Source organism: Parasteatoda tepidariorum, chromosome 9 (assembly GCF_982258835.1).
Source record: "Parasteatoda tepidariorum strain Cologne lab strain chromosome 9, Ptep-v5.0, whole genome shotgun sequence".
NCBI classification, from domain to species: Eukaryota; Metazoa; Arthropoda; class Arachnida; order Araneae; family Theridiidae; genus Parasteatoda; species Parasteatoda tepidariorum.
Window position 1 is genome coordinate 18851747 of NC_141763.1, and position 12938 is coordinate 18864684.

The 12938-nt window shown below is 31.8% G+C and overlaps 1 protein-coding gene across 3 annotated transcripts in view; it reads left to right on the top strand.

Moving 5' to 3' along the window:
• Positions 1-12938, top strand: part of LOC107439218 (uncharacterized) — a 102806-nt gene that overhangs the window by 40975 nt on the left and 48893 nt on the right. The window contains exon 1 of one of the 3 annotated variants that reach the window (XM_016051744.4): positions 3751-3887. The exons of the other annotated variants lie outside the window; for them this stretch is intronic. Within the exon in view, the coding sequence (XP_015907230.1) occupies positions 3854-3887 (34 nt within the window). The 5' untranslated portion in view covers positions 3751-3853. Of the gene's footprint in view, positions 1-3750; positions 3888-12938 lie in introns of those variants that run through there. 3 annotated transcript variants of the gene reach the window in all.

Consider the following 12938-nt stretch of genomic DNA (forward strand, 5'->3'; position numbering starts at 1 on the left):
ACATTATCCAGCGTTACACTATCATGCAACATACATTTTCAACTAAAAAAAAGCTAAATTTGTGCATAATATTATAGCTGCATTTATTATAAAAGTAATTTTAAACATACTGCATGCGTTCTTAAGTTTAATTGCTACCTATAAAATCCCTTAATTTTGTCTGAGTTTTTCGTTTGAAATGCAAACAAAAAATAAAAGGGATTTTACTGCTTTCTCTAAAAGTTTAGTGGCTTCCAAAATCAATTCAAGGTCATTTCCCCCATAAAATGCGTTAACAAGTTTAAAATGTTCCGAAATATTTTTGGGAAATCGGGAAAGTGAATCTAAAGAAAAGTTCGTTAAGTAGAAAATTCATTTCGCTATTTAGAAGTTATTTTACGAAGAAATTTCCAAAATGTTCTTGGTTCCTCGGAAAAAAAACATAAAATAGAAAAATTCGCAAAATGGAAGTTCGTCAAATAGAAGTCCGACTGTATATAATAATGTGCGTAACCCCGAAAGTTTTTTTTTTCTATAAATTCATTGTTAAGAATAATCTGATGGCCTTAAGACCAATAAAAAAAAAATTTATAGTGTGAATTTTAGTTCGGTAGAAATTAAATAAAAACTATAATAACAACTTTATAATAACAACTTTATTGCGTAAGTAATGAATATTTAGTACATATAACATAAATATCAATCGAATTCAAAATTAGTTGCTATTAATGTTATTCTTTCCACCTTCCGAGAAATGCCCCAATGGGCCTCCGCAGCAATTTGTGTGTCACGAGTCGTCGCGCATACGGCAGGTGACTTTCGATTAATCAATTATTCATATCAATCTGAATCTGTATCTTACTTGAATGGCATAAAAATCGAATGTTTCCGCAATCTTGCTTGGCAATTCATACTTTCACTGTTACCGCAAGGCTACAATTATGGGATTATAGCTAATACCGTTCAAGAGTTCATTCCATTTTACTTTACGAACGAAACGTAACGAATTTTTTTTTTTAAAAATAAAAAAAATAAAAAAAAAACAGTAGGATTTCTGTCAGAAAAAATTTGACGTTTCAAGATTGTAAAGACATTTCTTAAATTCTCAAAGTATTAGTTAAACGGAATTTGATATTTAAAATGATTATTATTTTTTTTTTTTTTGAATATCAGGTATGTTTGAATATTATTGAATATATGTTTTTTAATAACTATCTGAATCACGATTTTAATTCATTGATTAGATAAAAAAAAACAGTCAATGATTTAAATCATTTAGGTAACATTAATTACCATGCTTTTAAAAATAGTTTGAATAGTGAGAAAAAAAATTCCTTGGCATGCCTAGACATTAACAATCTTATTAACTTTAGAATATTTTACATGAACTTGCAAAGCACTTTTATATCATAAGGTGTTGCTATTATTTTCTCAGATCAATATGGTGACCCAGCGATGGCTGGTTGATACGAATAATGCTCCCAGCTTGCGTCGACCACAATGCTGACGTAAGATACTCTCATTGGTAAACGGATTTTCAGAATCTCTTGCCTTCGGACTAACCGTGGGAGGTTTTCATGGTTTTCTTCACCCCGCAACACAAATGTCGGTTAGTTCAATCAAAGGTCCTCCACAAAAGCTATTTTGTGGAGTCCTCCACAAAAGCTATTTTGTGTATAACTCCAAAAAATAAATATATCTTCATAACATATACTGACATAAAAATATCTACAATGGTTAAACAATGAATTAGATAGTGAATGGGATAATGACCCATACCGCGAAACTACCGTGTAAGATTTTAGTGTTTTTTCTCTCTAATAGAAAGACCTCTGAACCATATTGATAGAATTTTAGTATGCATGTAAAAATATGACAAATGGATCAAAAGTTATTTAGAGCTATATAGATTGAGGGGGAAAAAATTCCAACACCAAGGAAAAAATATTGTTGAGTAATGAAATTTCGGCAATGCGTTTGTCTGAGTAACATATTTGATTGATTAACGTTTCAAGATCACAGGTTAATGCAATTAAGAGAAAAACCATTTCAAATGTGAAATATTGAACCGGTGTAACCACCAGAATTTTGAATCTAAGCATGCAAACAGGCATGCATTGTATCATACAGATGCAATATGTCATTTTGTGGGATGGAATTCCATACCTTTTGCACTTGGTCAATCAATACGGGGATAGTTAATGCTGGTTGTGGATGACGCTGATGTTATCTTCCAAAGGTGCCCAATGCGTGCTCATACGTGTTCCATATGAAAGATCTGGTGATCCAGTAGGCCAAGGCAACGTGTCGACTTTGGGTTACAACAGCAGTATGAGGGCGAGCGTTATCCTTTAATGCTGCTCAGAAATGTCAACAAAACAGGTTAGATCACAATGTTGACGAATAAATTTGCAGTCAAGGTGCGTGGAATAAAAACGAGAGTGCTCCTGCTGTCATAGGCAATTGCTCCTCAGACCATAACTCCTGGTGTAGGTCCAGTGTGCCTTCACCGGAGACAGGTCGGAAGCAAGAACTCATCTGGCTTCCTTCCAACTAATATCACTGTCCCCAAGGCAGTACCGATTTTCATTAGAAAATATGATTCAATCGATATAATGCAATATGTTTCTCTAAAAATTCAATAGATTTCCACTCTGCCCTTTAGTGACCTTTAATTCGACACCGACAGTGGTTTGGAGTGAGTGGAATGCAAGCTACAGGGCGTATCTCTCGAAGCTGTCCTTGAAATAAGCGATTTGTAACTTGTTGTGTTTCTGCAGTGCCAGCTGCAACTCGAATTTCTGATGCAGACGCATTAAGGTGCGCCATAGCCATACGCCGTACATGGCGGTCTATTGAGTAGTGCCGTGTAGGCGGCCAGAACCTGGTCTTCTTGAAGCAGTACCCTAACCTTGACTACTGCTGCCAACAATCATGCACGGTGACGTAAAATATCCTCAGTGGTAGACGGATCATGGATTAGAGTCCTCCTGCAGTCAGACTAACCGTGGGAGGTTCTTGTTTCCATGTATTGCAAATGCGGGTTAGCTCCATCATAAAGTTCTCCACGAAAGCAAATTTCTCCCTATACTCGACCCAGGAGTTCCCTTGTCTTCTGGATTGGGTTTTAAATTACAAGGCTACGGAGTTGAACATTAGTAGTCGTAAACCTAATTAAAATTGGGTCGGCTGTTCAACGACGGTTATAAAATAAAAATAAAATCAATTGGCTTTAATTAATGAGTCTCTTGAAAAAAATCACACTTGGTCTTAAATCTATGAAATTAACTTGATTTAAATTGCAATTTTAATTATGATTTCGTGCCAACCTTGTACAAGGGTAAATATGTTTTTTTTCCTTTTATTTTCAAGCGAATTGAAGGTCTGATTTAAGTTTAATTAAAAAAAAAAGGAAAAGTAACTGTTAACATTTGTCTAATCAATTTATCCGATTATATACAACTTTTCCCTAAATATTTCCTTATTTCTTTCGTGTGAACTCCGTTAATCAAATGAGAAAAAGAAAAAGACTCGCACAACTCTCCGCATATGTTATAGATTCTCTATAATTCCTATGTGTGAAAAGATTAAATTAATTACTTAGTCATGGACGATCTACTTTTTAATTTCGCATCTTCCGTTTGTTTGGCTGAGTTCATTCCATGCCAAGTGCGTTTATTTGTTCTGTTAGCAGATGTTAGATCGAAAGCACAAGGAAATATCTTTTCTCTGCTGTATTTGAGTTACCTGACTGAATCATTTTCATAACCTTATTTCTATAATACAATATGATAAATTGACTTTTCCAAAAGGATAAAAGTGGCTTTTTATTTCGTGATACTTTTTGAATGAATATATTGGCGACTAATCTATAATGCCAAGGAAAATGTTTGGTGACATACTTACAGGTAAAATGTGTTTTAGTTTATATATTAAGTTGAATTTATAATTATCTCTAAATTACTATAAATGCTTTTATTATTTTCATACAGTGAGACCGTTCATCCCGATTTTTGAGTTTTCAATTATTTTTTTTAAATTAAAGAATTTTTTTGTACTTTTGTAAATTATTTTTCGTAATATTTTTACACATTAAAGACAATCGCATTCAAATTTAGCACCCTAGAATTTTTTTTTATTATTATGTTATTTGTTTTTGCAAAATAATTTTCTAAACCTAATTTCTCTCAATTTTTTCCACCCAAATTTTTAAATAACAATTATAAAAAAAAATCTATCTGTGGCATTTGTGTAAAATCACATCCAGTGGCGTACGCAGAATTTTTTCAATGGGGGTGTTCATAATTTTCTGAAACTACTAAAAGAAATTTGAATCTGTTATAAAGAACTATTATTTTCCTAATTTAGACAGCTGGACAATTTTGACTTTTTATTTAGACAACATTGTTTAGTTAAATTTTGATTTGATTTTTTAAGTTTAAGAACATAATGTAATATTTTCTCAAAAAAGTCCAATGTCATATGGGTGGAAAGTAACACTTTGAGGGCCACTTTCACATTCATCAGATTTTGTTATGCTAGAAACGTTTTCTTCAACGGAAGTATCACATTTCTGTACAACAGAAAAACTTACATTGGCACTAGATGCTGTCACCTCACTAATTTCAGATCGTTATTTTTTCTCAAAATAATTAAAAATTGCTAAATTCTTGCGTTAAAAATTGTTAAATCCTTAAGATCCAAGAACAGCAAATATATGTATATATTGGCACAGAAATATCCGCTATGTTACGATCTCAAAGTTTCGAGCTGGAATGAATAACTTCAACGAGCACAGTATCTCTGGTATTGTTACTGATTTCTTCACTAGTCGAAATACTGGCGATGACGGGTTCGGCGATTGAATGAACTTTTTTGTTAACACAAAGCAAAACAGATTTAGCGACAAGCGGCAGAGATAACTCTTAGTCTGACTAACTCCACTGTACTCCGTTCCCCCTTTTATATAATTTTTCACCGCGTCTCCAAAATTCTCGAATTGTCTCAAAGACGACAGAACGACTAGGATTCCAGAGTCATCGTGTAAAGACCTCGCGAATGACAGCCAGTCTCGAAAACTATACTGGCAGAACAGAAAGGAACTAGTCCATAACAGTATCACGTGAATTTGGTTTCAAAAATACAACCCTATTATAGTAAATGTTTTTTCAGTATTCTGAGAAATACCGTGAGAAAAAAAAAGTAGGCATAAGGTTAATAAAAATATATAGTCTTAAAAAATAATAGCTCGCATAATTTCCACTAAAATTTTTATTTTTGCCATTTTGTCTGAGCTCAAGGGGGGTGTTTAAACCCCTAAACCCCTCCCTTGCGTACGCCACTGATCACATCTACCATTTCCGGCTAAATCTGAAAAATGACGCCAAACAGCACGATTTTTCTCAACAGTGTAAATCTGTTCACCAAATGAGAGTTTATCCCTTCAAAGTTTTTCATTAGCTTTTTGTTGCTGTTGTTAAAATATAATGAATTTAAAGTACTTTAATGTTTAATTATTTTTGAAAATTAGCTCTTCCACAAATTTTTTAATCGCAATTTATGAATTAATTTTTTGTTCTAAAACATAAATTTCAACTTTTTTAATTAAATTACCTTTTTGTTTTAATTGCCATTAAATATGTTCTGGTAACAATATGAAACGATTTGATGTCCATTAGGCGGAATTCGCGCCAACTTTCGTAGTCGACGAGATTTTACACAAGTATTCTACCTATAAATTAATGTCTGAAATTTTGTTGGAAACTCGGAAGTACATTTTCTATTTAAGTTGAAACATAAACGATGAATTTTTTTTTTATTTATATTATGTATTAAGTAGACTGAATTATTTGAACTTGCAAAGCAACCAGTACCATTTTATCACAGATATCTGCTAATATCTGTTAAGTGAAAATACCTGTTATGTGAATATCTGTTATCCAAAATATCTGTTATGCAAAAATCAGTTATTTCTAGTATGATCTGAAAAGACATTTTCAGTTTTCCATGACACGATAAACGTGATAAAAATTTCCCCTAACTTAAAATACACTCTGATCATTATTCGCATATTACAAAAAAATCATCACTTTTTTTCTAAATGTATTGTATCTATTGAGAAATATGAGAAAAATATGAACACGAAACTTCCAAAAAGCGATCATGTTGAGGCGAATTGAAAAAAATGTCGTGATATGACTTAAATTGAAAAGACATATTGTTCGAAATGCCGAAATTTGTCGTGAAAAATAACTTTAAAACAACACCAGATTACAATTCGCAGATGAATATTGTGTTTCATCCATCCCCTGTCACATTTTTTATTGTGCTAAAATGGAAAAAAGTAAGTTGATTTTCAATTCCTAACTTTTTTCTTTTTAAAGTTCTTAATAAACTTAAACTAATTATGAAATTATTAAACCTAAATATAAAAATTCATTAAAAGTGTAAAAGAGTGTTATCGTAATTCTGAATTTTAGTTTAAAAATTAAAAATCTCTTAAAATCAATAAAATAGGAGCATTTGGAAAATTTGAGATTTTTTTTATTAATTTTTAAGAAGAAAAATGACATTATTCTAATGATAAAAAAAAGTTATGTTTTTATCTCAAGTTAAGTGTGAGATATGTCAAACAATCCTTATGAATACTAGACAGGAGATGGTAAGAGAGACGAGAAATGAGATAACCTCTATAAATAGGAGACGGGAGATAAGAGACAATCTCTATGAATATTAACGGAGAGATGAGACAGCCCTTACGAATAACAGATAGGTATTGAGACAACTCATATAAATATGAGACGGGATATGAAACAATCTATACGGATAAGATGTGATCCCTATGAATATGAGACAAAAGATAACTTAAATCCTATTAATATGAGACAACCCCTAAGAACATGGTATTTGAGCAACCTTTCGTTTTGATGACTTGAGTCTTCAAAAGATTGCGAACAACTTTTTTTTAAGTTTTTTTTTCCCCCTTGGCATCGAACTTTAAATTTTTGATAAAAATTTGACTGCGCTTTTTTATTACCATCTTATTTCAAAAATATTATTGTAATGATGTTACATTCCAAAGATGCTAATGGGGGTTGTAAAACATAAAATGTTGAAGGGCAAAATTAGCGATCTTCACCGGCCACGAGGATAACTACGGAACTAAATACGAAAAAAGGCCGATTAAAAATTTGTTTGTACAACTCCAACTCCGTTTAGCTCCAAAATAAGTTGTTGTTGTTTCTAATGCCACTTGCCACACGAGCAAGCCTGCTTGGTTAAATCGAGCAAATTTAAGGCAGAGTGTGCGTTTCTAGTTTTTCAGTGGCGCCATCTATGGCCAAGAATTCGACTTCTGCCACACCATACGTCGCACCCGTTTATAGGGCGGACCCATTCATCCATCCATTCATTCATCCACAGATCATAATTTTGACCTGATTCAGAGAACGATCTATCTCCAATCCAGTACCCCCAGAGGTATTGATTTGTTATGGGAACATGGGGGGCTTTTGCGACTAGACAGATTTAACGTGCATCAGTCACTTTACCACACGGGGAGTCTTCGGTCGGCAGTGTTCGAACCCACTAACTCTCGGACATGGGCCCAGCGCCCTACCGACCCGACTATCCCGGCCTCCAAAGTACGTACTTTGAATACCTCGTATTATTTATTACATCGGGAAACTTTAATCACACTAGGAACGTTTGTATTATTTTACGCTACTTCAAAATTTGGATCTGGCAGATACAAAATTTGATTATGACTGGTTCTGAATTTGGTAATCAAAGGTTTCATTCAAGTTCAAGTTAATTTCAAGTTTTTTTAAATTTTTTTATGCCATATTAAATATTAATCTAATCAGTATAATTTCCTCATTATGATTGCTATTATTTCATATTTGTTTTATAGCGAAAACAGCTTATAATTGTTTATAAACATATATTTTATGTTTTATGCGTTCTGATGCAAGGCCAGTTCCTTCATTTCTACACAGTTCGGTCGGCAGTGTAGGGGTCAGGGAACTGGGCTTGCATCAGAAAGGTTCTGGGTTCGAATCCTGGACAAGCATGACTTTTCTTTTTTCTCTGTAATATATGTCCTTACTATGGAAGCAACGTAAGCCCATCTAATATGGTGCACCTGAAAGAGTGACCAACAAATCTGCCCTAATACGCCTGAATTGACAAAATGTCAACCCTGGTAGGCATTGGAAGAAAAAGAAATTTATATGTAGCATTCACTGTTGATTCAAAAACTCAAACCTTAAATTTTATTAGTTGAAAACAATGCAATGCTTAAATTTTACAAAAACCTACTTGGAAAGGCCAGGAAATTTTTTTGTACCTTTTAGAAATGAACAACCCTGTAGTGTTTACCATATTGTGAAAAATACCCCAAAAGAAATTATTTTTATTAATAATATCAACACTTTTTTACAATAGTTTAGAATTTTTAGTTTTTTAATAAAGTAACGGCTTGTTTTCAAAAGTGTTTACAATTAAAAATGTTTCTTGCTACTATTGGCCACTTTCAAAATTTAATAAATTTGTCCTATGACCACTATAAATGCATTAGACTTCCGCTTCTACCCTAAAAACCCTACTATTATGAGCATTTTGCCTGAGCTCGACTTTATATTCACTTTAAATACTCTTATACGAACTAGTTAATCAGTTATACACAATCTGCTGTATGCTTGTCTTATCTTTCGTTATAATTCCGAAAAGTGGGCCTGTTATTACTAGCGTATTTCTGAAGCTATCAAGCGTGCCCACTTTTCATTTGGGCAACCCTTATATTTTGCAAAAACCTCAATTTTTAAATTTCTAATTTTTAGTAATCTAAAAATTAAAGGATTCTTCGAAATTTTGTATTGGAATAATACATCTACTGAAAGCTTTTAATCATGTTTGAAAATATCTTTCAAATTTTGAAATACAGTGAAAGCTTGATACAACAAGTACGGCATATTACGAGAAGCGCTCTTTTACGAAAAATCTATATCCATCATCAGAAAGTCATTATTAAATATGCAAAAATTGTATGTTTACAACAAATTAAAAATTATTAGCTTTCCAAAATTACGACCAAAAAAAAAACAGATATATATATATATATATATATATATATATATATATATATATATATATATATATATATATATATATATATATATATATATATATATATATATATATATATATATATATATATATATATATATATTTATTTGATGTGAACGATATTATACGAAAAAGGAATTGAGTACTTATTTTTCAAGCATCAATACAGAAAAGCGAAATACAAACATTCCCTTCTTACAATTTTTATAAATGTGGGTAACCACCGGCTAAGTTATCTTCTCTCTGACACAAGTTCTTCCTTCATGCAGCGCATTTAACGGGAATGTGTCTTATTTTAAAAACATATCTATCGTGACCTCTTATTACACTTCTCGAAAACTTACTATTAAAATTAACAATCTCTCTTATCAGAGCCATGGTGACTCAGGGGATAGAGCGTTCGCCTTCCAATGAACTGAACCGGGATCGAATCCCAGCGGATGCTGGTCGATATAAATCCCGCACCGGCCATAGTACTGACTTAAAATATCCTCAGTGGTAGACGGATCATGGGATAGAGTCCCCTTGCTGTCAAGCTAATCGTGGGAGGTTTTCATGGTATTCCTCTCCATGCAACGCAAACGCGGCTTAGTTCCATCAAAAATCACTGCACAATGGCAAATTTCTCTCAATACTTGATGCAGGAGTTCCATTGTCTTCTGGATTGGGTTCAAAATTACAAGGGTATGGAGTTGAACATTAGTAGTCATAAACCCAAAAAATTGGGTCGGCTGTTCAACGACGACAAAAGTCACTTCATTAAATTTTTTTCTCGCAAAATCTTTTCAGGTTTTGAGCTTTCATATTCAAACATACTTGTTGTAGACGTTTCAACCTTTCATAAAGTGCAGGGCTACGTAATTCAGTGTAATCAGCAGTCAAAAGCAGCCTACACAGCAGCCTTGTTCAAAATTTTAAAAAAAAACCGACTAATATGTCTTTTTCATTTTTTAGTCTTTCTATTGCTATTCTAACACTAAATATGTGTATTTAAGGACAAGCTCGTTACATGGATAATTTTATCCGCTATTATGAACTATTGTTATAACGGATTTATACTATATACAGTTTTCCTCTGAGCGTGAAAATACTGTCTCTATAGAAATACAGCGCTTAAATGCTTTTGTAAATTTTGTGGAAATAAATAATTTATTTCTTAATTATATATTTTTTCTGCAGCAAAATCTAAGAAAAAACACACACACAAATTTATAGCTGTTCGTTCATTAGGTAAATGAAGCGAATAAACCATGATGGTCACAGACGATTAATCTACGATATTCATCACGATGTAGAAAAAAAAAGAAAAAAGAATAGACGGGTGGATAACCTTGGCGCATTCAACTTTGTTACAGCGGATAGGCATCTCCTATTCTCGCCAAATGTTAATGATTTACTATCTGAAAGTTCAATCACAGATTGTTCAATGGAACATTCCCTTTTTTTTCAAAGTAGCCAATGACACCTTAATCACACTTATATTTTTATAGAACATTTTTGAAACGTAATCTTAAAAGGGGGAAAATTCACAAACTTTGAAGAAAATAGGATTTTCTTCCATAGTATAACCTGAATAAATGGGATACTAACCATATGCATTAGTGTCATTTTTAATAAAAAAAAAAGAGACCCTTTCACCTATAGCAGTGTTTCTCAAAGTGTGGTAAGCGTACCCCCAGGGGTACGGAAACAGTTTAGCGGGGGTACGTGCTCTTATGAGAAATATCTTGCAACAAACGAAAATTTCAAAAATTTTTATTTAAAAACAAAGCAAGCCATGAAAATTTATTATTACGTATTTTTCTTTTGGCTATTTTTTGCGGAGTTAACAGTTAATAATTAGTGGTGTCAACAGCCAGTTGTGATTACAGATTTTTATACAATTTTTTTATAGTAAAAAATGCATTCATTTTTTTATTAGTGGTACATAGCTTTACGAAAAATTTAGAAAGTGTACACAAAAGGCATAAGTTTGGGAAACACTGACCTACAGTATCAGATTATATAAACTACAGAACTCCTGAAAATGGTATTTTTGTCAAAAAGTACACTCTATAACTTAGGATCCTTAATAAGTTATCTGCACCGATTAAAATATTGCATAATTTTGTATAAATTTTAAAGTAATATTTATGAAATTTTTTGTAATTTAAATGGTATTTTTTTTATGCCTGACTGCGTAATGGGTCATGGCCCACTCTAAAGCACTTTGTTGTAAAATGTTTTTTTCTCATTGTGTTCATGACGTAAAATTATAATTCAATCGAAACCGGTCAACTAGGTCTCGTAAAATCAAATTTTCAGTTTACGACTTTTAAAAAATTTGATAACTCAAAAACTATTCGATCAATTTCGTTCAAATTTTGCATTTTACTATGAAAAATTACATACATTTAAAAAACAAGTTTATAGATTGCTCTGCTCAAACTATAAAGATAGTAGTAGAACCCTAAAATAATAGCAAAATAAAATTACTTAGACATTTTCTCAGTTATATTTCCTTACAGCAATAAGTATAAATTTTTGAATTTTATCACACTTCTTCTTTATAATAATGAAAGGAAGAGTTTGTTTGTCTGTGTTTCTCTTTTAACTCCAGAACCATCTGCACTAGGATCTTGAAATTTGAACAATGTGTGGGCAATTAAACTTTAAACAATAATTTTTATTATTTTTTTTAAACATTACATTACATTGATGATAACATTAATGATGTTTGATAGCTCACAGCTCTATTTAATAATAAAAAGGAAGTTTTGCACCACGATCTTTAATTTTTAATGTTTTTTATTCGTTCTCAGCTAAGATCAAGGATCAAACTGGATGACGTGGGAGTGCTACGTCATCAAATTAGTATTTCTAAAGCTATCTGAGATCTCGTCTTTATTTGTTTATAGTTATTCTTTTGAAATACGATTCAATAAAACTGAACAATTTAATTTCAATAGTAATTGAAATTAAAAATAATATTAAATTTTGCGAAACAAAATTAATAAAGAAAAGGTTTTGGAAAATAAAAAATCGCCATTAATATTGCAGACGTTAATAATGCTTAATTGTTTTTTTTATAATAGGCACTGTTTCAATAGATGCTAATGTGAGTACTATATAAAATTGAGTTTTTTGTTTTTTTTTAACTGTGCTAATGGGTTTCTGTTTTTTTGTGTTAAAAGGTTTTTTACGCCCCTCCCCCTCACATAGGAATAGGTAACGAAAAATATCGTTTGAATGTAGTAAATTTTGAGGCAGCCCCGAGCATTATTTCGAATTTTACTGAATATAGTTAATTATTATTTTGGATGAGATGAACTTCTAATGAAATGTTTTGCTTAATTTAATTAAACAAAGTTAATTACAAAAGGCAACAAATAATGATAAATAAGAACTGGAATTATTTTATTTGTGTCCGTATTTATTTTTTATTTGTGTCTGTATATGAATTTTTGTTTTGTATATTATTTCGTCGTGTTGATGAACACTAACTTTTGGTTATTTCCTTTAGTACGACAAATGTGTATGAAGTAAGTAAAAAGCATAATAAGCTACAATTTTTATACGCTTTATTAACATGCAAGGTTTAAAATTTACTTCAAATTTGTTTTAGTTTTTTATCTCAAGGTAAAATCTTTTTCCACATTTAAAAATAAACTCAGTAAAAAAAATAGAATAATTCATTATAATATTCTAAAAATACGAATAATTAGTCGTCAAATTGCCTGTATAAATATGCATCTTTCCCTTATGCCGAACAAAAGAATTGTTATATGGTGGATAAGAAACTCCCCGCCAATGATCTTTGTCTTATTTTCCCCCCTCATTACTGCACCCATCCC